The sequence below is a fragment of the Lynx rufus genome, unplaced genomic scaffold (assembly GCF_022079265.1).
Source record: "Lynx rufus isolate CCGP_SWC_20201006 ecotype Redwood Valley unplaced genomic scaffold, mLynRuf1.p SCAF_14, whole genome shotgun sequence".
Classification (NCBI taxonomy): Eukaryota; Metazoa; Chordata; class Mammalia; order Carnivora; family Felidae; genus Lynx; species Lynx rufus.
This window is the reverse complement of record NW_025814828.1, coordinates 15,516,805-15,541,062: the sequence shown is the minus strand read 5'-3', so window position 1 is coordinate 15,541,062 and position 24,258 is coordinate 15,516,805. Positions and strand designations below refer to the sequence as shown.

The 24,258-nt window shown below is 49.7% G+C and overlaps 1 protein-coding gene across 3 annotated transcripts in view; it reads left to right on the top strand.

Annotated features, from left to right (window-relative positions):
- Positions 1–24,258, top strand: part of SH3KBP1 (SH3 domain containing kinase binding protein 1) — a 334,904-nt gene that overhangs the window by 279,797 nt on the left and 30,849 nt on the right. For all 3 annotated transcript variants that reach the window (XM_047075975.1, XM_047075977.1, XM_047075976.1), the window contains 3 exons: positions 605–685; positions 3,472–3,631; positions 20,123–20,208. In XM_047075975.1, coding sequence (XP_046931931.1) covers positions 605–685; positions 3,472–3,631; positions 20,123–20,208 — 327 coding nt within the window. The remainder of the gene's footprint in view (positions 1–604; positions 686–3,471; positions 3,632–20,122; positions 20,209–24,258) is intronic.

The window sequence follows — 24,258 nt, the reverse complement described above, 5'->3', positions numbered from 1 at the left end:
GGTATCGTATCGGCCACTGGTTGGAGCAGTCACAAGCCTACCCACATCCCAGATAAGGGGACACAGGCCTCACCTCTTAATGGGAGGAGTGGCAAACGATTTGAGGCCATGTTTTAAAACTGCTATCACGTGGAATCCAGGTCCCTGTGAAACTTCTTTTTATTTGTAGAACAAAAGCCATTGACCCATCATTTGCATATTTTGATGGATGACTTGTTTATACACATTTTTCCACCCACACCCCGTGATTTCCTGTGACTGTTTTGATGCCTACGGAAATCACATTTAAATATCAGAAAATATTCATGGTGTTCTTGTAAATTAAGGATGTATACGCAAGCAAACTTTTTTTTTTATTAAATATAATTTATTGTCAAGTCGGTTTCCATACAACACCCAGTAGGCAGGCAAACTTAATTACACGGGCCGGAAATGGCTTCTGCCGTCTCTAAGCAGCTTGTGTTTGCCAGGTAACACCAGCTCTCCTCTTAGGGGGAAAAAGTCTATTGACTTTGCTCTACCTGATAAATATTTAAAATGCTGGTGTGTCTAATAAATGGATAGAGAAAACATGCTCTGATCACTGCAATCCTTTCCCCCTTAGGTACCACTGAGAGAAAACATGAAATTAAAAAAATACCTCCTGAAAGACCAGAAACACTTCCAAACAGAACCGAAGAAAAAGGTAGGAAATCAAGTCTTCGTTGGCACCAATAGAACAGCGAGAGCCAAAGCTGTCGGTCCTGGGCTAGTCCAGATTACCCACAGAGTTTGTTTTTTGGGGGGGAATATGGTGATTATGGTTTTATTCTGGTTGCTTTTAAATACCCCATCTCTGAGGGAATAGGAGAGAGGGTTATGTGGTGCTCCTTTGGGCCAGAATTCCTCGTCAAATGAAAAACAACCAGCCCGGTCACTGGACACATTGGGCTGCTTCCATCCCGGTCTTTCTGCCGTCACTGCCCTCCCTACACCAGCAGCATCCTGAAGTCAAGGTGCTGACTGGAAGTTTCTTGAGGGCCTGGATGTATCAGCCAGTTTCCATCCCGCTGTCTCCGGGCCTAGTGCCCCAGGAGAAACTCCCATCCAGACAAACGAAAGCTGTCATCCCCCCGTCACTGCTGGACCTTTGACTCTCGCTACTGTGTCACAGACACATGTCCTCGGTCAAGAATGCTGGCGGTGGGGGGCACGGCAAAACGGGGAGCAGCAGCGCAGTGCCCACAGTCCCCTGAAGGCGGTCAGGACTGTCCTTTGAAGGGAAGTAGCTTCACCCGCCTCACACGGTTTTACACATGTGTTTGACTCCTGCCGTTCTCAGTGTGTCTCCCAAAGAAATCTGCACACTGTGGGGGGCTCGTTTTGTTAGGTGTCCGCGATGTGATTGATCACACATTTTATGGGGAAAATGCTGTGCTGTTATGAGCAGGAGGTGGAGCAAATTCCATTTTAAAAAGCAGCTGTTTGTAAGTCACAAGAGCGATGCTGAATTAATGAACGTGATTATTTGGAGGTGCTCCTGGGTGGCCTCACAAAATTTTATTGTGAAATTTAATATTTTATATCAGTCTGCCAAAAGCTTTACCAACAGTGCCAGCCCTTAAGAAGTTACACCTCCTTCTTTCACAGGGAACACTTGAAATTTGAGTTGTGAAACCTCATTGTGAAGGCCAGGTCTGTGTCCCAGATCAGTGAAAAAATAGCCCTGTGTGTGTATCACATGAATAGCCCTTTGGTCAAAGTGTGTGCTGTGACGTAACCAGACACTGTCCCCCCCCCTCCATCCCCATGGGCACGTGATGAGTTTCTGGCTCTGTGATAAGGACACTTCCTGCTCTGTTCCACGCTGACTACCATAAGGACTTGGCTTACATGTGAAAAACTGCCCTAGTTGGCTGGCCGAGTGGCCACACACTTCTGGTTCCTTCCACTCCTATGGTTCCTTGTTCCGTGCCACGGTGAGTCAGGAAGGCAGAAACCCTGGTCAAAAGCAACAGGGAAGCCAGAGAGCCAGCCCCACCCTGAGGCTTGGCCTTCCTGTTAGGTGGGCATAAACCCCCCTCCCATTTGTTCTGCAGGCTGCTGGAGGCCCTCCCCCGCCCCCCCCCCAGCAAGAGGAATCCCCCTCCTTTGCGTTTCAACCAGGCCCTTCTTCCTCTGGTCCCCACGGGCAGTAAATGAGTTCACAGCATTTGGGGATGGAGCATAGTCCCCTACTAACGTGTGGGGATGAGCACAGTGATACGTGTGGAGTAGCTGGTGGGCTTTTTAAAGCTTTGCCAATCAGACTGGGCACCAGAACAGTATGAGTTTGTGTTTGCATGGAAAACGTGTTCAGGGTTGCCGCTTAGCAGCGAACATAGGGAACCTGCCTGTCCTCCAGTGGGTGGCCCTCTGAAGTTCCATCTTTATAAGGAAGAATATGGATGCGTGCTTTTTATTTTTAGTTGTGGTTTTTTTTTTTTTGAGAGAGAGAGAGGTGGGGGGCACAAGTGAGCTGGGGCAGAGAAAGAGAGAGAGAATCCCACAAGGAACAGAGAGAGAGGGAGGGGGAGAGAGAGAGAAGCTGGGCTCACCAGAAGCGGGGTTCGTGTTTTACCCTAAGCGGGGCTCGTGCTCACCCGATGCGGGGCTCAGACTCACAAACCGTGAGATCGTGACCTGAGCCAAAGTCAGATGCTTAATGACTGAGCTGCCCAGGCACCCGGATGCGTGCTTTTTACACCACACACAGGGCAAGGCTAACTGGAGACACGAAGCTTGTCCGTCATGTTGCACTCACTTGGCCGTCACATCTGACTTTAACTTCATTTTAGTAGCTCTGACTCCAAAAACCCTCCGTAAAACCCCAGTTTACCTTCCAAGTTTGAACTGTGCACAAAAAGGATCCGGAATTAGTTCCTTGTTCCTGGAAATGCCCCCCGTTTTATTGGCTCATGGTCCTTTACACAGACTGACCTGAGAGGCGTCGGGCCTCTTCCCTCCCCACACCCAGCAGGTCCTGAGTTTTACCAAACTCACCAACCATTTGCTGAGCAGTCTCCCTTGCTGGGCTTAGGTGAGGGAGCAGGGAAGTCTGCCTCTGAGGGTGGGTTCTGCTGCCGAGAAGGGAGCCCAGGCCTGATGAGTGGGCCTGCGGAAGGATGAGTAGGACCTCACCGCGGGTGGGCAGTGGCCAGAAGGGCCCTCCAGGCAGAGGCCAGCGTGAGCAAAGGCGATCTGTGGGCTACAGCTGCACGGGACTTTTTCTCACATGACAGAGAATAAATGATGCTCTAAAAATAAGTAAATAAATTTAAAAAATTTTAAAAGATGCTCTTTCACCTTCTACCTTCACAAGTAGCATCGGTGGTTGTTTTTTTTTTTTTTTTTTTTTTTTTTAGAGAGGGAAACGCACAATCTGCCCCTATGTACTGTCACTTACACTAGGTCTCTCTGTCTTCTTTATGCTTTTTAAACGATGACTTAAAGAAAGACCAGAGAGAGAGCCAAAACTGGATTTACAGAAGCCTTCCGTTCCTGCCATCCCGCCAAAAAAGCCCCGGCCACCCAAGACCAATTCTCTCAGCAGACCGGGTGCGCTGCCCCCCAGGAGGCCTGAACGACCAGTGGGTCCCCTGACCCACAGCAGGTACTGCTCCGCTCTTGCCGCTGGGGGCGGGTGAGGGGGCAGGTGAGGGTTGGCGGCGGGACCCAGGAGAGGGGCCATGAGTGTGGCCAGCTGAGGGAGGGGGGATAAAGCTGCCCATCCTGTAGCAAAGCCGTCTGCAAACTCCGGCTACTTCTGTCCTTGCTCCTGTGCTTGGGCAGCAGTGGGTGTGAGGCCGGGACGCACAGCGTGGGTTTTAGGGTTCGAAGGTGGGGAATCAGGTATCCGGCAGGCAGGCCCTGCTCAAATGCAGGGATTTTTCCCTGTTATTCTTTTCTTTTTTTTAGAGAGATTTTTGTTTTAGTTTTGTTATTCATTTTGAGAGAGAGAGAGAACGAGCAGGGGAGAGGCAGAGAGAGAGAGAGAGAGAGAGAGAGAGAGAGAGAGAGAGAATCCCAAGCATGGGGCTCGAACTCACAAATCATGAGATCATGACCTGAGTTGAAATCAAGAGTCGGACACTTAACTGACTGAGCCACCCAGGTGCCCCTTCCCTGTGCTTCTTTAGAGCAAGCCAGCTGCCCTTCAGACTGGATGTCCCGCTGGCCTCAGGTATGCATATCTCACTGGGGGCTCCGTCCCCTGACCCTCTCCCTGCTCTCTGGTGCCTCTTTCCACATCCCCAGACTCCCTCTGCCCTTGACTGCACAGCCCTTTTGTGGAACCAAGGACCCGGCCCGGCAAATATTGTCTTAGTGTACGTGTCTCCAAACTATGAGACCATCAAAGGCAAGGCACACGCGTCATTCAGGCCTGAGTTCTGAGATATGCCTGGCACAACTCAAATTTGTTCACTGGCTGGCGGGATGCACATGTCAGTGATGAGGAGTCACAGTTGGACTTTGTTCTTCCAGACCTGAGATGCTCACCACAGAGCAAAGAAGCGCCGTGTTCTTTGCACAAGTTAGTTGCCGGAACTTTCCACTGTTACATGTGTATTTTATGTGTTGGTGTCCTATACCCGAGCAAGCTCGCGGCCTGGAGGTCTTACCTGTCAGCACATAGGTTTTGTTCTTTTGAGTTAAGTTTGCATGGTGAGAGCCACGTGGGGCCTCAGCCCCCTTGCCTTGGAGTCATGCAGTCCTCCAGGTTTGCATCTCACCTCACCTCATAGGCATGTGAGCCTCAGCATGTCACTGCCCCGCTCACCTCACTTTTCCATCTGTAAATTGAGGAGGATAATGGGATGCACCCAAAAGGATGGACCAAGATAATTTCCAAGTGTGTGGCCCCATCCTTGTATCTCAGTGTTAGTTTCATTGTCATGCTTATTTTTTTAAGGTTTTATTAAGTCATCTCTTTACCCAACATGGGACTCAAACTGACAACCCGAAGATCAAGAGTCACACGCTCCACTGATTGAGCCAGCCAAGTGGCCCTTGTTGTCATTCTTATTATTGCATGTCGAACTGGGTGTATAAATGCACTGACACAAGAACAGCTAATTTACCTTCTTTAAATTTCTAATGTTTATTTATTTTTGAGAGAGAGAGGGAGAGAGAGAGAGAGGCAGAGAGGCAGAGAGGCAGAGAGAGAGACACACACAGAATTAGAAGCAGGCCCCAGGCCCTGAGCTGTCAGCACAGAGCCTGACGTGGGGCTCGAACTCACGAACTGCGAAGTCATGACCTGAGCCGAAGTCGGGTGCTTAACCGACTGAGCCACCCAGGCACCCCGCTCATTTACTTCTTAGTAAAAAATTTTTTAATTATGTTAAATACACATAACATAAAATTTACCGTCATAACCATTTGTGACATTAAGGACATCACATTGTCGTGCAACCACTATCATCCATTCGTAGACCTCTTTTCATCTTACCAAACTGAAACTCTGGACCCATTAAATGCTAACTCCCCTCCCTCCTCCCCCAGCCCCTGCCGACCACCATTGTACAGTAGACCTTTGAACACACAGTGTAGGGGCACTAACCCCCATGTAGTTGAAAAGTATAATTTTTGACTCTATAAAAACATAACCACTAGTAGCCTACTGTTGACTGGAAGCTTTACCAATAATGTAAAGAGTCGATTAAGACATAGTTTATATGTTTTGTATTATAGACTTTATTCTTATAATAAAGTAAGCTAGAGAAAAGAAAACATTAAGTAAATCATAAGGAAGAGAAAATACATTCATAGTACTGGCCTGCATTCATTTAAAAAAAAAACCCACGTGTAAGTGGCTCCACCCAGTTTAAACCAGTGTTGTTCAAGAGTCGACTGTATTTTCTGTTTTTTTTTTTTTTCAACGTTTTATTTATTTTTGGGACAGAGAGAGACAGAGCATGAACGGGGGAGGGGCAGAGAGAGAGGGAGGCACAGAATCGGAAACAGGCTCCAGGCTCCGAGCCATCAGCCCAGAGCCTGACGCGGGGCTCGAACTCCCAGACCGCGAGATCGTGACCTGGCTGAAGCCGGACGCTTAACCAACTGCGCCACCCAGGCGCCCCTCGACTGTATTTTCTAGCTCTGTGAATTCGACTCCTCTAGATGCCTCATGTAAGTGGAATCCTAGAGCATTTGTCTTTCTGTGACTGGCTTATTTCACTTAGCCTGATGGCCCCAAGGTTCATCCATGTGGTAGCATGACTCATTTACTCTTAATATGAACAACAATATATTGCCCCACTACAGAGGCGGGTAGCCATGTGAGTGGTTGAGAAATGTCAGAATCCCTGCCAGCCATGGTGGATGCACGTAAGCGCACCTGTGGGAGGCCGGGCTGCCCAGCTGAACACACAGCGGTCATCTCAGTGCGGGTGAGCCTCTCGGAGTGGCAGCTGCTTCCCCTGTGTTGTTCGGCAGGCATCTCCCAAGGTCCAAACAACTGCCACTATAGGGTGGCCCGTGGGGAAACCGATGAGACCAGGGCCGCCATTGAGTCGGTCAGGCCTTACCTGTTGTGCCCTCTTCTCCTGACTGATAGAAGGCTGTTTGCACATGTGCACAACGGGGCCACTTGACAGCCTCAGTGACCTTAGCTTGGGCCTCTTCAGTAGCACGGTTGGCCCAGAAGCCAGCACTCCAGAAGAAAAATGTTATGTAAACCTGAGTGCTTCTGAAGAGAATACAGGCTATGCAAACAGGGAATGGAGAGCAAAGGTTGTACATCGCTTTGTGGCGGGTGAAAGGGAAAAAGAGGGCACGTTCTGCCAAACTCTCTTAGTCTGCCAGGGACTACACACATTTCCCTGAGGTCGGTAACAATTTCCATAATATTCTTGCTGTTCTCTCTCATGATCTGATCTGAAGAGAAGGACAATTCCAATGGCTTCTTTGCCTTGGAAGGTTGCCGTCACCCGTCTCATTGTGGGATAGGTGCAGACTTTGTGAGCCATCAATTAGACCTGGTGCCGTTAGTTCCCCCGTGGACCTGAATGCAAGGGAGAAGCAAATTATAACTGCTGACCTTCTGGGCTCACAGAAGCCCCCTTCGCTTCTTGCCTCTCCCTCGCTCTTCTCTGCCTCCAGCTCGCGCGTCTTCTGCTTGTCCATTAGAAGTACGGATCGCCAGGGAAGGTGCATGAGGAGGGCTCCGTACAGAAGCCGGTGGGAAATGTAACTGTTCACATCTGCGACCTCCCACTCACCCTGTGGTGGCCCAGCCCCCAGGGCACTGGGTCTGCAGAAAGAGGACAAGGGAGGAGAGCCCCCGGCTTCCTGCCTGACAGTCCTAGGAAATGGCAGATCGAGGCAAGGCTGGGACCATTTGGGGAGCCAGTACCTGCTTTGGCCTCTTGCTCAGCCAGTTGAAGGGAGGACAGTGCCTGCCCTAACTTGGTGGTTCTCAAATTTGAGCGTGGGTCAGAGTCACCTGGAGACCTTGTTCCAACAGATCACTGGGCCCCACCCCCACGGTCGCTGACTTGGTAGGTCTGGGGTGGGCCTGGGAATTTACATTTTCGACAAGCTCCCAGGTCGTAATCTGAAAGCTTCTGGCCCACATTCATTCACCCTGTGAGAATCCCTCGTCTAGATTCTCCCACGTTTTTGACAGTTCCCTACCCTTTCCTGGCTACCTCTCATGCACCTGTTAACGCTCCCCGAATTCAGAGCCCAGTTAGCACACCCAGCTTCTGGAAGCCTTCCCTTATTTCTTGTGATTGCTCTGTCTCCCAAATGCCTGACACCCCATGTTTCGCCTAGTGTGGGGCCCCATGCTGTGCACTTGGGATGCTCACACCCGCGGACTCCTTTACCAGATTTAAAGCAGATCAAGAGTGTGTTTTGTCATCTCCACATGCTTTACAGGGTTGAGCATATGGTAGTGGCTCATTTAACACACTTGTTGAATGCCACGGTTCCCACAAAGGGAGGGATGTGCCAGTGCTTACATTTTGTTCACTTTTGCCTCTCCCGTCATCCTTCCCAGGCCCTGTACAAGCTCTGTGGTGTGTGTGTCTCATGTTCTGAGTCACCCAGTGTGCCATGGATTTCAGCTTTAAGCAATTTAAGAAGATCAAAGACAAAGCTTATTGTCTCTCAATCCTCGTGCACTTCATATTTTTTGCTAAGCAGGTACATTGGACAACCAACCCGTATATTGGTTTATGAACTTGTTTTGTTCTGCCCAATTGGTTGAGGTAGGAATGTCAACACCGTTCAAACTGTTTTGTGTCAGTGATCCTTTGGAGAAAAGGCACTGTCTGCTGTGTAAACCCAAATCCTCTCTAGGATTTCCCTGACTACATGGATGGACAGAAAGGTGAACACACGGACACACAGTCATCATTTGCCATCCTCATAGGGAGCTAGGCATTGCCCCTCTCGCTGGAGTGTCTGGGCTCACACTTGCTCTCACCAGCCAGAAAGCTTGCTGCCAAATGTGGCTTCCAGAAGAGATTGGTTTCTTTCCATTTAAACAGGAAGTAGTATCTTTCAGGATAAAGGAATACATAAGTTTAGGAAGAGGGGAGTCATTTTCAGATACATTCGCGTAACAGCAATGTATTGAGGGGCCCCTGCGTGCAAGGCGCTGTTCGGGATCTCAGTGTTGCTGGGGCTCAGCTATAGATCAGTTTCCGGGAATCACATCTAGGAGAACTAGAATGACACCCAGGCACAGTTTTGTGTCCAGTCTGAGCAAGTGGAAGCATGCCATTAATGTACTTACCCATTGGTAAGAATACTCTTCCAATTTCCGGGAAGTGAAGATGGAATTTTAACAGGGGGAAAAAAAAAAAGACTTTTTCCCAAAAAATAAAATTTAGTACCAGAGTTGATTTAAAAAATTGAATGATAAGAGATTCTACTAGGCCCTAAGTGCCTCCTTTGTTTGAAAGTCTATGCCTCGGGGGTGCCTTCGTTATTATTTCACAGTGTGCGAAGACAGAGTCTGCTGGTCTTACCCAGCCCACCACGTATCTAAGGTGGGGGGCAGTGGGCAACGAACATTCTGTCCGCCACATTTTCACACTTGAGAAAACGGAAGCTCAAGAGTATAGAGCCTACTCACTTGTTTTGATATTCGATCATAAAAAGATTTCAGCTGACAGAATATACCCAAACCTTTTTGTATGTGTGTGTACACATACACACGAACCTGTCACGCTGTATGTCCCGTAACATGTATTACCGATGTACCAAATGTGGGTTCAGAAACCTCTGTGAAAGGAGGTGCTGGAACTTGGGAGAAGGGTCCAAAAGAAAATACAGGACAAATCCAAGGAAATGCTGGAGAAAAGCAGGTTGCTCTGAGCTCAAGTGATTATTCTGTGCAGCAGAGGCAGCACGCCAGAAACCTGAGGGGCAGGGCAGGTGTGTGCCTTCAAAAGTAAATAAACCCAACAGGGAAAGAGGTAGAAGCAGGCTAGAACAGGTTTGTTAATCCTTGCAAACATAGATACCCTAATTTGTGGTATTTTTTCATTTTCTTCCCAAAGAGCGGGGAAGCTGGAGCAGGACCTTTGTTCTGAGTTGCAGGGGAATCCTGCCCGTTGTCTGCTACAGCACATCCAGCACAGAGCAGCAAGTGCTCTCCACATAGACGGGGCAGGTGACTGGCAGGGCGGGGACAGCGAGGCCGGTGTTCCAGGGGCCGTGAGTGATAGACAGGGGGCCCGGGGTGGAGAGGAAGGAAGTGAAGCTGAAAGGCATAAGGAGGAGGTGAGGTGAGCAAGCATAGAGAAGAACCGATGGCCAGGAGAATGGCAGATGCTGGTCAGAGAGGGGAGGCGTGTGCTCATCACTTCACAGGTGGAGTAGGTCTGAAGATGAACTTATCCACAGAGAGAGGGGCCGTGAATCTGGGTGACTGAAGATGAATGAAGGTCATAAGAACTGAAGGGACCGGGGGAAGGAGGGGCTGGCATTGGGGATGGATTGCCCACGTGGCTGTCATAGGCTCAGGAAGATGGCAAGAGCCAAAGTGAGGGGAGGCTGATGTTCTAGAAGCCAGTGCCCTCCCCCATGGATGTTAGTATGTTCTGGCAGTTGAAGACATTCAGTGATAAGAAAGATTCCACGGTCAGGCTGGTAGCCAGCCATTCAGAGAGGAGACCTCAGATGTGGGGGAGTTGGTACCGTGGCTCACGCATCCCGCAGGGCACACCTGACTTCAGATGTGGAAGCCTGTGTCGGAGGAGGGATCTCAGTGAGAAGGTGGGCATCTGGGTCTTGGACACCAGGCTGTGGGCAGGAGACCCGGTGACTTCCCAGACCTGTGCCGCCCGGAGATGGCTGTTGCTTTAAATGTAAACCCATGAGGTACTTTTCCTGCGAAAGGCTGGAGGCCCTACTATGAAGATGAAACACCGGTTCCAGTGGGGACGGCAGTGGAATTGCAAGGTTTCTACTTGTAGTGAAGATGGGGCCTGGATTTCACAGGAACACAAGGAGATAAGTCGCCGTCGAGCTCTGAGACATTTGAGCTTGAGGCAAAGATTAAGTAAACATTTATATGCCAAACATCAACTCAGTGCTTAGGGAAGGGCAGATGTCTCTCTTGAGGCCAATTTACCCACATGGAAGTTCCTTTTTCTTTAGATTTACACAGGCAGCCCGGCTGCTCAAGCCCCTGGGGTTACAGATGAACAGGAAATCAGCTTCCAGGTCCTGATCACTCTGTGAGGGGTCTGGCCCCCATGCCTACCACAAGGAAGCATTTAAAAGGACCTCTTTGTTCTTACAAGGTATAAACCAATCAGTCAATTAATCAAACAAGAGGAAGAGAAAGATCGCTGGTGCGTGCAAATGCTCCCCGAGCAGGCACGTAAATTGTGCACTTGGGTGTTTAGGCCCTCGTTTGGACTTTGGATTACTCGAGTGTTTGAGAGGTCTTTTCAAAGAGTCCTAGTGGTGCATCATGTAGTGTTGGAGCGTTTCCCTTCTTTTCCCCAAATCAGGAACCAGCCATGTCTTTGGAGAATTCGGAAGAGAGATCTTGGCTAGACGTTACAGAGGTGGGTGTCACTGGCTCATGGATGGTAATTCCAAGCATGGAATGGCTATGATCCCTCCGGGAGATTAGAGTAGAGAAGAGGAGAGAGTGGAGCCAGCAGTGGGGGAAATTGTTATTTATAGGGTAGAGGAAGGACTAGGTGCCATCAGAAAGGGTGGATGGGGTGTGATGTCAGGGAAGCCAGAAGAAAGGAATGTGGAACAACTACAGATCGGTGGGAAACTGATTACCACATACATTGCCGCTCCCCGGAGTTTCTAACTCACTGGATCTGTGGGAAGGCCTGAGAACTTGCATTTCGAGCAAGCTCCCAGTGCTGCTCCTGCCGCCGCTGGTTTGCTGAACATGCTCCGAGAACCCCACCACAGTGTGCACCAGGGAGGCTGAAGGCCATCCACAGGCTTTGGTCACTAGTATTGGCCCTTGGTGATCCCAGTCCAGGAGTTCTGTGCAATGGTTGGTGGCTAGAGACAGGCTTGGCATGAATTGGAGAGAATGGGCAGGTGGCCAAGCTTGTGTAGGCTTGTCTTGTGAGAAACTTGGAAAAAAGATGGAAAATGGGGGCTTACAGATGGGTACAGTGATGAGAGAGGAGTGTGTGTGTGTGTGTGTGTGTGCGCGCGCGCACGCACATGCACGTGCGCTTATGTTTGGGCCCGGCCCTGTTCTGGGTAGTAAACTGTGGTAACCAGGCCAGACATGATGGTTCCTGCCCACCTATTGCTTTGGAGCCAGGTACACCAGGGCCAAAACCCCAGCCCTCTCCTTCCTCAGCCGGTGACCTTGGGCAAGGTGTGCACCTCCCCGAGTCTCTGCTTCTGCCTCTGCAGAATGGTAGATTGAGGCCTGCCTTGCTCGGGTGTGCGGATTGAAACCAGCTGCTGCACCTCAAGCCCCTGACCCTCTGCCTGGCACCTGAGAGGCACTCAGCAAATCCACGCATGCTTCTTTTCCTGCCATGCGGTTGCTCGGTGGTGACCTCGCTGGGAGAGGGGTTTCCACATGGCGAGAAGCATGCCATGCACTGTAGCCCTGAGGGAGTGGGGAAACATGGACGCTCTGAGACAGCACGTCAGGAGACCTTTAGGGGGTGGAAGCTTGAAGCACCTCCCTCAGAAGCAGCTAGAGATTCAGAGGAAGTCAGGGCTCACGGAAGGCCGTGACTGAGGGAGGGAAGTTCATTTCTGGAGCATAGCGACTCCACAGGGCACAGGGGAAAATACCTTGTCACCTTGCAGGGATGTCTGCATTGTTTGCTGACCTCATTTCATTTGTGTAAATACCCTTCTCTCTTCTTCCAGCCGCCCCTAGAATGAATTTTATTTCCTGCAGCGAGAACCAACAGTAGTGACAGGGTTTAGCCCCAGCCCAGACTGAGGCACGCCGATTATCCTGCCAGGGATGGTCCGAACCAGGCAAGGGACCAGTGGGGGACTAAACACGTCACACGTGCACGGTGCTAGTTGGGTCATACAACACTTTTTCCACGGACTCTTTCTTTGAACATTTTCTCAAATGGCACCTCACAAACTTGTCTCAGAGTTGCATGATGATGACTGCCCCCTCTTCTTGGCATCTTTAAAGCCCCTTGCCCCTCTGAGATGCCCAACTGTGGGTTTGCAGATGAGGGGTGTGATGTCAACCTCCTTTTGTCTTAGGGGGTTGTGGGTTTGTGCCCTGGGTGGGCTTTGGAGAGAGGCCTCTTCCCACACATGCTCGCAGAGTCTGCACAAAGAACAGAAATTTGGAGGGGAATTGAGTGGGCAGTGTCCCATCACCTTCCACCGTGTCTTCACCAGCTATAAATAGCCAAGCTTGTTTGTGCTCGTCCAAACAAGGACGCGGTCCGAGGGACAGCTGCCAGGAAAACTGCTCTGGTTCCAGCTTCTTTCTCCCCTGGCCTCGTTTGGCCACAGTTAAGTGGGAAGTTCTCCGTCAAAAGTACCTGCGATCCCTGGGATGTTTTTGGCCACCAGATGGGTAGGTAGGGACTCCACAGATACCAGCAGCACCTTTGGACCCTTATTTCTCAGGAGAAGGAAGGAGACTTCTCCTGACCTCCTGCTGGCAAGCAAAGGAACCTGGACTCACCGCTGTTACAATTTTGTCCTTTACTGACGGAAGGATTCTACCTCCCTGGGCGGTGACATCCCAGGGCAGAGCTCTTCTGAAGGACCGGCTTCCCACCTGCTGCCTTCACAGATGGGTGGAGTCTTCTTATACTTGCTTATTTGAGAGAGGAAAGATTCTCTAGAAGCATAAAGCATGTGAATGTGGGTACTCATTTTGATTATCGTCATCCCAGGTGTGGTGGGCCAAGATAGGGTGGACTGGGCATCAGGAAGCTTCCATCTGGTTTCACTTCTGCCACTAATTAGCCGCATGGCCTTGGGCACATTAAGTCCCATCCTTGGAGCAAAGACCCTTGACCAGTTTCAGTGGTCAGAGCCTGAGTGTGCAATGTTACGAGCAGGCAGGCAGGAAAGCAGGCAGGGAGCATTCACTTCCTTCGGCCTCACTTTCTTGCTGCACACTGGGACCAGGACAAGGCAGGTATACAATCAGATGGGGTAGTTTTACATTAGAAGGGGCAATAAAACATAGCAGAGTGGGAACAAGAAAGAAGAGAGGGTAACTCACGTCATTTCTCTAGGATCTTCACGTTGACATCTGCCGTCGTCCATATGTGTTGACACCTCCGGAGTGGAAAAAAATAGAGGATTTGCAGGGTTGCGCCTTGGTTTCCTGAGCATGAGCACGGGAAACCATTTCTATTTCTTTTCCTTTCCTTTCCTTTCCTTCTCAGCTTTTTTTCTTCCCCCCACCCCGTAACAAATTTTAGGTAAAGCCCAAACATTTACATTATGGGAATAGAGGCTTCTGAGAGTGGGCAGGAGGTCTGCCAAAAAAGAGTCCTCACCTGGACTTGGGATCTTTTGTTCAGTAGGAATCTATGGAGTCACTCTTTTCCCCTTCGTCCCCCCTCACCTCCAAAAGGGTTGTGGTTCTTTTGGGTGGCGTTTGATTGCTGCTGTTCATTTCTGTATTTACTGGTTTGCTCGCCTCGGCTTCCTCTGCACTTCAACACCTTTTCCAGGCCACATGTCTTGGCTTAACTGTCCCACCTTGGGCCGAATTGGGCCATGCCACTGGCCGAAATCCTGTTCTCAAGGGATGCACGTGGCGCATCTTCCACTCTTCCGACTGTACGCGCCCCTTCTCTTGTCTTGGGTCTGAGTGGGAAGAGCAGGCACCTGGGCTGGTTGGTATGTGATTGTTGTTTATTAGTAGTACTTTTTTAACTTGGGAGCAAAGGCGATTTACTCGGCTCTGGCGGTGAGCAGTGATGACGCGGGCCGCCCGGCATCCTCAGTGACTCACTGTCCCCGTGACCAGGAGGCGGCGTGAAGCAGCTTTGAGAAGTGGTCGAGAGCTTGGGCTCTGGAGTCCAAGTTACTGGGTTCAAATCCAGACCCTGGTATCCTACTACTTTTATGACCTGTTGTTAGCAAGTGACTTAATGTCACTGAGCCTCAGTTTCCTGATCTATATGATGAAAATAAAGGGCATCACAGGTGGGGTTCTCCAGGAAGTAGGCCCTGAGGCAGCGCTTAGTATGCGAGCTGTGTTTTTGGGGTCAGTGCCCATGGAAGGGGGAAAGAAGCAGCGTTGGGCAGAGGGAGAAGTTGAGTTGTGATACTGGCTCGCGAAAGCCTCGGCCGACTCCACGGGGAGGGGCTGAGGTGGCTCCTCAGAGTTGCCTGTGTTGGGCTGAACTGGGCAAGGTTTTTATACTGTGGAGCGTGGGCCGCCCTGAAAAGGATGTGCCTTGGCCAAGGAGGCGCTCAGCAACTGAGGTGGTCCCCGGAGGGGCCAACGGCGCCCCCAGCGGCAGGGGCATCCAGCCCTTCACCAGAGGGGGCTCCCTGTCTACCATACCGAGCAGATCTTTCCAGGGGTGGTTGTGACAATTGAATACGGACGGAAGGAGCTGACCCTAGTGCCTGGCTTGTGACAGGCCGTCAGTATGCAGCAGCTGCTGCTGCTGCCTCTGTGGGATCGTGGGTTCCACTTAGGCCTGCGGGTGTCCTTGAGCTAGTCAACCCATTGTCTGCAATTTAGGCTCCCTGTCCAGGAAAGCAAGGAGACTTCCCTGCCAGTTACCTATCCAGGTCTCGTGTTTCAAGTGTCCCTAACCAAAATTGCTCAGAAAAATACAAGACAGTAGCATCATTTGGATTTAAAAATCAGAAATGAGTAAGGGCAGCCTTGCTCTGGTATCTTTGGACATAGGGTGATATTCTTGCTTTCTTTTATTTTCTCCTTTTATTCAGCAGCTGTGGGCATAGAAGCTCACCATACATAAATCCTGTCAGGAGCTAGTAAATTCCAAAAGGATTGGATGTTTCTTTTTTTGTTGCATTTCGTTGCATCCTTTTTGCCAAAATGGTACCCATGTGTTTGGCGGACTGGAGAACAGAGACCATCAAGGGCTGCGGCCTCATTGGGCATCAGCCACTCCAAACATGTGCTTTGGAGAATTTCAGAAATCCTGGTATTTTTCAGAACTGAAATTCATTAGCATTGTTGTAAGAGTCTATAAATACAGTGAAAAGCATTTACAAATAGACATTGTAAAACGCTTCCACACCCACAGTCTGAACACTGTCAAAACACCAGCTGCAGCTTCCCTACTTGGAAGGAGCAGAACCTTTTTTAAACGACACCTACTGTGTTTTCAAAATAGGCTTGCTTCTGGCCCTGTATAGAAGATAATTTCAGCCGAAAGCCTGTGTCTGGCTCTTGGCATGCACGACCGGGGCTCAGGGAGATGAGGGGATCCTAAGCTTCCTGTCCGAATACAGCTGGCGCATTAACATCTGGGGACAGGTCGCTCACGGCTGGTGGCTCCTCTTTCTTCAGGTGGTGTGTCATGGCTTGGACCTCTCAGTCTCGGATTTGTGACGTCACAGGCCCCCACCTGGTTCCCGGATGAGTTCCAGGTGTGGTCACAGGTGATCACAGGGGCACCTGTGGTCAGGGAGGTCCTTAAAGGAGAGTTTGCAGGCAAGGGTCAGGCAACGTCACCTTTTACCTTGACATTACTGTTGGGGAGAAAGGAGAGAGAACATAAGCTGCCTGACTTGTAGGAGTCTCTGATATTAAAAGTGAACTTTAAAAACACATAAACCTTAAAAGGGAAAATTGACCTATAGTCTTATCCCAGCGACTGCTGTTAACGTTTTGGACTGTTTCTCTCCCATCTTTTTCCCTATGTATGATTTGGTGTGTTTTTCATCGGTTTTACATAGTTAGGATCATGCTGAATGTCATACAGCGTTGGGGGAAAAATTGCATCTATTGTGCAAATACATAATGCATTCCCATTTCAGAACAAAGGCAGATGTTCATTAATTCCACAAGTGTTTTTGAGCCCCTGCCGTATACCAGGTGCTGAGCTGGGTGCTAGAAATCACCCATCACACTACCCAGGAATAATCACTGCAAATAATCTTCCAATCTTAAAAGGAATAATCCCTCTTCCTGATACATAAGAAGGGTATGCGTGTGTGTGTGTGTGTGTGTGTGTGTGTGTGTGTGCACGGAGGGGTATGTCATTTGTAACTGGCTTCTGTCCTTTGCCATCATAGCATCAGTATTTGTCCTTCTTGTCATAAAGGTTTATAAATGTAATTTTCATGGCCATCAAATAGAGGTTACTCACCTGTTCCCCTCTTGATGAAAGCGCCAGGTTGCAGTTTTTCTTTGTTACAAATAACACTGCGGTAAACATATTGATCTGCAAAACCCACTTGGGTGTTTCACACTATTTCTTTAGCATAGCCTCCCAGAACTGGCCCGAAGCAGATGATCATTTTAAATGCTATTGATATATACCCTATTCTTAGAAATTACTCCTTTTTACCCTGAATCATTTCCGAAAGGCTTTGTGGTAACTGTCCAAAATACATATACAAGAATAAAATAGTTGAGAGTGACAGTAAGGGGGAAATAAAGGTAGAAAAGTAATAGAGCCCCAGATAAGACGAGCACAGTAATGAGCAGTAGGGTTCTCTATGGTCCTCAACATAGGCTCACATTCGACTGGAAGCTTCGAGCTGTCAAAGAGGGAAGTGGCTGCTTCAAGATTCATAGTTCCCAAAATGTACGAATAAACCACATGTTCAGAAGCAGCTGAGCTGAGCTGTTCAGAGGTACAGATCATTAACTGCTGCATAAAGTTCCTTCTACCACCAACACCGCCTCGAATTCTCTCCCCAGCCACCTGCCAGGTTGTGTCACCTCAAACCATCTTTTCCCTTAATGCAAAAAAAAAAAAAAAAAAGTCCCAGTGGAATTAACTGGACTTTTGTTGCCTGTGTGACCTTTCTCCCTGGACAGAACATGTGTTCTCGTAGGTTTAGGTCCTCGGCGTGTTCCCAAAAGGACAGGAGTGTCTGGCTCTGAGTACAGTTTGAGTTGTGCTAGTTTGGAGAGTGACAGCACCAAATCATTCTGGCTCCATAGCTATGAAGCAGTGAGATTAGGAGCCCTTAAGAACTTTAACAAATGAAAATGCTTTCCCGCTAGGGCTCCTGGGTGGCTCAGTCGGCTAAGCGTCTGACTCTTGATATCCGCTCAGGTTGTGATCCCCATGCTGAGTGGAGCCTGCCTGGGATTCTCTCTCTCCCTCCTCGAGTGCACGTACTCTCTCTCTCTCAAAATAAATAAATGAACTTTAAAGAAAAGAAGAAAATGCTTTCCTATTAATAATGCTGCATTTCCAAAACATTTCGTTCGGAAGATTACATTCCAATTAGAAGCCACTGGGGCCCTGCCAATAAAATGTTTTGCAATAAATTTCCTCGGGGCACCTGGGTGGCTTAGTTGGTTAAAGCATCTGAGTCTTGATTTTAGCTCAGGTTGGTCTTCATTTGGGCCCAGGTTGGTGGTGAGATCCAGCCTACGTTGGGCTCCGTGCTGGGCGTAGAACCTGCTTAAGATTCTCTCTCTATTCCTCTCCCTCTGCCCCTCCCTGCTGCTCAGGGCTCTCTGTCTCTCTCTCAAAAAAAAACAAGGAAAATTCCCTCAATCTCAGCACTCCTGTTGGCTTGGGGCCTGTCAGAGAGAATGTGCCCTGTGGGGCCTGAGCTTTGGTGGTGGGGGTGGGGGGGGGGAGGGATGGAGAGGAGGTCTGCTATGGATACCTGCCCTTGGGGCCCCCACAGTCCTAGGAGGTGGGGCTGAGGTGGGCAAAGAAGGCTGTGCTGTGCAGCTCAAGCTGCTTCCTCCTTCCAAGTACAGTAGTCCATGTTCTCCTTGAACTTTTACTTCGGCCGAGCCCTGAGAAGCCCAGAAAGTCTCAAAATGCACACACATGGTTTTAGAGCTGTGTTTTCTCTTGGGGGAGGCCAGGCCACTTGGCTCAGCCTTGTTTCCCTGGAGTTCGTACCTATGCTGGTCTGCCCTTGAGGATGCTTGAGGTTACACTTGAGGTTGTGAGTCAGTCTTGTTCGTTCGGGAACTGACGGGGGCTTACCTCCTTCTGCTGGGCCTTCTCCACCATCACGAGGATACGTGGGTCATGCTGAATGCTAGCTACTACCACAGCCCCTTCTTGAGTGAAGAAACCCAGGTATCAGCCCTGTCAAGTCCCATCCTTGCCCCCAGGTTTATAGGTCCCCTGCCTCAGCGGTCCTTCCATCCCCCATTACCTCCAGGATGAACAGAACCCTCTAGTACTCAGCCCAGCAACGTGACCCTTTCCAACCTTTCTGCTCTCACTGCTTTGGGGACCTCAGGCTTTAGCCCTGGGTCCTCTGGCCACACTGGACACTCCCACCTACCCTGGGGTCCTTGATTCATCCTGCCTCTTACTGATATGTTCTCTCTCCTTTTTCCTCCAAGGCCCAGCTGGAATGCCACCTCCTCTGTGTGCCGCTGGCCCCACCATGCAGTCCCCTGCTCTGACCCAGTCCTTTCTTCTCACGGGACTGTGGTGTGCCTGTCACTTACATAGCCTGTGCCATGTGGGCCTGTGCTCATGTGTCTGCCTCTTTCTCCCATTTGGACTGTGAGCCCCTCCAGAGTAGGAACCACCTGGCTTGGCCCTCTCAATACCCCCTGCATGATAGGTATTTGACAAGCGCTCCTTGAGTAAGTCTGTTACTCATCGTGTGGTTTGGCTTCAGGCCATGATGACTGCCAAGAGCCACGAGATGGCCCATTTCTGTTAGTTTCCCAGAACAACTGCTTGGCTTCTCCCCCTCATTTTATGGGTGAGGATCTTTCCCCGTTTCACTGCCATCACAGACCTTGGGTAATCTCATTCAGGGCTCATCCCCCTGAAGGGGTCTAGAGAACTGCCCTTTTGGAGGAAGTTGGAGGAACCTTCTGTTCATGCACGAGTAGGCTATCTCTCTCATCCTCTTACAGGCGTCTTCCCGTTCCTAAGGGCTGTTCCTAGCCCAGATACAGAAGGAAGTCACTCGTGTCCCGATGGGCACGGGGGCACCCACCCAAGAGCTGTCTAATTTTACAGGCCTGTGCCCCATTGCCAGCTTGCAGCTGCCAGATCTTTAACTCAACCCCCTGTGCCTGTCAACAGCTTGGCTGACGCCTCAGCCTCAGGCCAGAAAACCCTTTTCTCAAGGTTAAAAGTAGCCGACCTTTGACTAGCAGCATTGGCTAAATTCCTTACTCCTTAAAAGGGAAGCTCCCAGTTATCATTTGCTGGTGCTTATTTGGCCACGGGGCGGGAGCAGGCCCTACGTTGTACCCTGTGTACCAGCAGGAGGGTTTGTGGCTGAAGGTATATTGCTGAACAGTCATTATTAAAATAGCCACCTCTGAAAATGTGTGCCGGAGAGGTGGGCATCTAGTCTGTCGGCCGGTTTCACCAAGGCCCATGTGTTTGGATAGCTCGTTGACTCCCACTGGCTCCCCCATAGGCGACAGAGCCACCTGCCCCGCGCACGGCATGCTCCTTAACGCATGTGCAGCAAGAAAGCTGACAAAACAACAAGGACACACACCAATGATTAAATGCCTGGACTTGTGTTTTTAATGTAGGGGTGACGGTCCAAAGATTGACTTGGTGGGCAGTTCGATATCCGGCATCCTGGACAAGGATCTCTCGGACCGCAGCAATGACATTGGTGAGTAAGGAGAGCGTTCTGGCTTCTGTTTGCACAATTGTAAAAGAGCTGCGGAGTGCGACTTGCCCCTTCAGGCAGCCTGAGGACTAACACAGCTATTTCAATGGAAGGCTCGTAGCCCTCGGCTGGTTTTAGATGTTCCAGGTTTATAAAGAAGGGGAAGCGATGATGGAAAAGAAGTGACGAAGAGACCTTTTGTAGAAGTGGGCATTCGCACTTTTATTCGTACTCTCTGGTGGTTTATGTGTTTAGTGTATAAAGGCGAATGGGTGAAAATGCAGAATGGCAGAGTTCATTGTAGTCACAACACTAAATGTTTTGAATTTGAATTTCAGATGAGCTTTGGTGTCATAATGGCCACTTAGTTAAAAACACGAGTGAGTTTTCCAAAGGTCGAGGTACCACTGTGTGATAGAGGGCAAGGTAGCTAGAGTCTCTGTGGGTAAGCGAGTCGGAGGGTCTGTTGGGGACGTGCGTGCATGGATGGTGTGAGGTCGCATGTGTGCTGGTTGAGGCCACCGTTGGTCTGACTTGGGTGACAGCTCTTTTGAGAAGTCTAGATTCAGGGACTAATTTTTTTTTTTAACTTTACATCTTGTCTTTGCACCTATCATGGCCACAGTATTCAACAGAATAGGACTGTATTTTGGAATTTGCCTTTTTTAATTAAACTTTTTTATTTTCAAATGATTCTAGGTTTCTGTGCAGTCCTAAGAAGTAATACAGAGACAACCGCATACCCTCTACCCGTTTTCTCTCAAGGGTAACATCATAATGAAACTGTAGCGCAAGATCACAGCCAGGATATTGACACTGACACGTCCCCCGGGTTCTGCGGGTTTACTAGTGCTTGTGTGTTTTTTGTTCTTTGCGGTTTTGTCACGTGTGTAGGTTTGTGTATCTACCATACGGTCAAGATACAGAACATTCCATCACTACCAGGATCCCCCGTGTCACCCTTTTATGACCACACCCACCTCCCTCCTGCCCCCACCCCTTCCCTAACCCTTGGCAGCCGCTCTCAGGGACAGATTTGACATGGACGACTTCCAGCATCTTTTCAATTGGCTGCTCAATTTAGAAACAAGTGTGTGACTCTTGGCCGGCCTCGTAAGAGGCCCTGGAGTGCCTGTCGTGAGCATTGTCGTCACCCGGGGTCACTCCTCTTCGGGGTACTGTTTTCTTCCAAACCTGCTAATAGAGTTGCATCTTTGCAACTGCCGGCTTGCGGTCTATGGTCAGATCTTGGAAAGGCTTGGCGGTAGGATGTGTCGTTGTGACCATAAACACCAAAAATACTTGCTCTGTCTCCAGAGACCGTTTCCCATCCTGAGCCTTTGAGAAGCCCAGTCAGGAGGCATGACCAAGGGCTTCTGACAGCTTGGGCGGATGGAGTAATAATAGAAATGCTGGCCTGCCGGAGCTTTCGACCTGGTTAAAGGGCAGAGCAGAGCAGCGATTGGCTGTGAATGAGAAGGGATCCTCAGACTGAGCCTGACGAAAGTTCTGGTCTTGTCCCTGTGGTTTAGCATTTGGGCCCCATTTTAAGGCAGGATGGCCAGTTGGTGAAGAGGCAGAGAAGGTCGTCGGGGTCCTCCCACAGGAAGAGAGGTGTTCTCCGTCCTCCAAGGCTGTGCCTTGCTTGTGAAGAGCCTTGGCCTTTGGCCCTTGTTTTCTTGGGGTCTGGCGATGACTCCGATGGCTATCACCAAAATATGAGTTTTGGATTTCTCAGTCTGACAAGCTAGTTTGGAAATGTTGGGAAATTGATCGAAGTGGGCTGATCTATGAAAGCTCTTCATACATGGAAGCTGAGCGCAAGTTGTGTCTATTTCGGAGCCCAGAGAGAGATGCTGAGGTTTAGTTTGCTCTCATTTTACCAAGAAGACCTTAATCCCAGAGGAATGTGATTCCTCCAGCACATAAGGTAATGCATGTATTATTTGCATTGCAAGAAACCGTGGTTGGCGGCCACATAATTAGCCACTAAATACTTGAGTGTCTACTCAAGGGCAAGGCTGAATGGATACCAAGGCCCTCACACAAAGCCCCGCCTTCCAGCAGCTTTGGGTCTGTTTGGGCCCCCAGGACGGCAGATGGAAAGTGAGGCGACACCGACGGTCTGACTGACCACTGAGTGGTAGAAAGTAATGCCGATCAGAGTTATGGGTGCTCCTTGGTGCCCAGGCTCCGTGAGGGGGACAGACTTATCTGGATCTAGAAGGTGAATTCACTGAGACAGAGGCAGAGGCAGGCAGGGAATCCCGTGGGGACTGCCGACACCCGAGCACAGATCAGCCTGGCCGCAGTAGAGGCTCTGTGCTGGCATGGAGGGGGGGCTGCCCTGGGGAAGGAGGTCTGGGCGGGATCCGGTTGGACAGGGATGGATTTGTAATTTCATCTGTAGGCAGTGGGTTGACACTGAAGTGGCATGATCAGGTCTAAGCCTTCAGATAATAACTGATGGAGCTCTGTGGGACCAATCCAGTGAAGGAAAGACTGCAGTCAAGGAGTCAGGTTATTTGATAGTTTGGGGAGGAGGCAGTTAAGAGAGCCCGAGCCGAGCTGCGCAACAGGATTGTGAAAGAAGGCAAAGATGTGGAAGCAGCAGTGCAAAAGAATTATTGCCAGGCCTCAGTAACAGATTGGATTTGGGAGCAGGGAGGAGGAGAGAATAGTTTGTCAGCCGTGAGGTTGTAGGGTTGGGGGACAAATGACTTGGGTAGAAATAAGCACGTCCGGAGGAGGAACCGGTTTGGGGGGAAATGTGGATTTATTTAAGCGTGTTAACTCTGAGATTTGGTCGGACGTCCCCATGTGGGTGCTGGAGGAGGCGGAAGCTGGAGGGCCGAGGCCGGGGAGGGCCGAGGCTGCAGAGGCCAGCCGGCATTGCGGGTAGAGATTAGGGCCTTCCTGGGGACGGAACACAGAGTGCACAGCGCTGCCTCCGGGCTGGGAAACCTTCCGTGATTTCCTTCAGACTCTCTGAGCTTCAGCTTCTTTATTTGTGAAGAAAACTAACATCTCTCCCAGCTTCCTCGCCTTGTCCTCCCGAGTTCTGCAAAATCACTTGGTGGGCTGCAAAATGATAGAAATGCTTATCAGTGATGCTGTCGTCTGCTGAGAAGGGATAGTTAAGTCAGGAAGAGGATGTCCTTAGCATGAGAAAAGAGGAAGAGGGACCTAGAGCTTGAAGACCAAACCCCGCACAACGTCCACATCTAAGGGAAAAGCACATCTGGCAACATCCCGGAGGCCAGGGGAGGAGAGGATTTTAAGCAGGATGTCTTTAGGCCCAAATGCGCAAATGCTCTTGCAGGTGGGTCGGTCAAGGAGAAGAGGACATTGCAGAGGGGCCGGCTCCTTTCAGGGCCGCTTTGTAGCTCTGCTTTTGTAGCATTTGTTCGTTGCTTTGAATCGAGAAGGAAATTATTGGTACCAGAATGTTTTGTTAGTCACTCAAACAATTGAAGCTGTCCAAACGTGGGCTGCAGTGAATAGCCAAATACAGCCCTGAAAGGCATTAGAAATCATCAGTGTTAGCTATAAATAAATCTGTTTCCTCTTAATAAAGCTATAATTTTAAATTATTATAATATTGAATTAGAGAACATGACTTTTTCAGATCTCGCGTGGGCAGCCACCAGCATCTGTCAGCCCATAATAATTTAGAATGAAATCAGTTGGTCCAAAACGAAGTTGTTGATGTCAGTCAGATATTGTGTATCAGACTACACGGCCGTATTTCAAGTAACATAATAGGAAATGTGGATGAGCTCCAATGCAGGCCTGTGCATGAATAGAAATGAAAATTAAATTGTCCACTTTTCTCTTGCTGACGGGAGAGTCTCTGTTCCGATCGAATGGGAGATTATAGGCCGCGAAGTCAAGTGCCCTAACATTTACTTTTATTATGCCGTGTGTGGTAGTTCCCACGGCATGGCAGGAGTTATTATTACACTGCGGTACTGTGGAGATTTTCCGTCTCTTTCCCACTAAAGCACGTAGCAACGGGCCCCCAGGTGGGAAGCAACCTAGGAACTAAGCCAT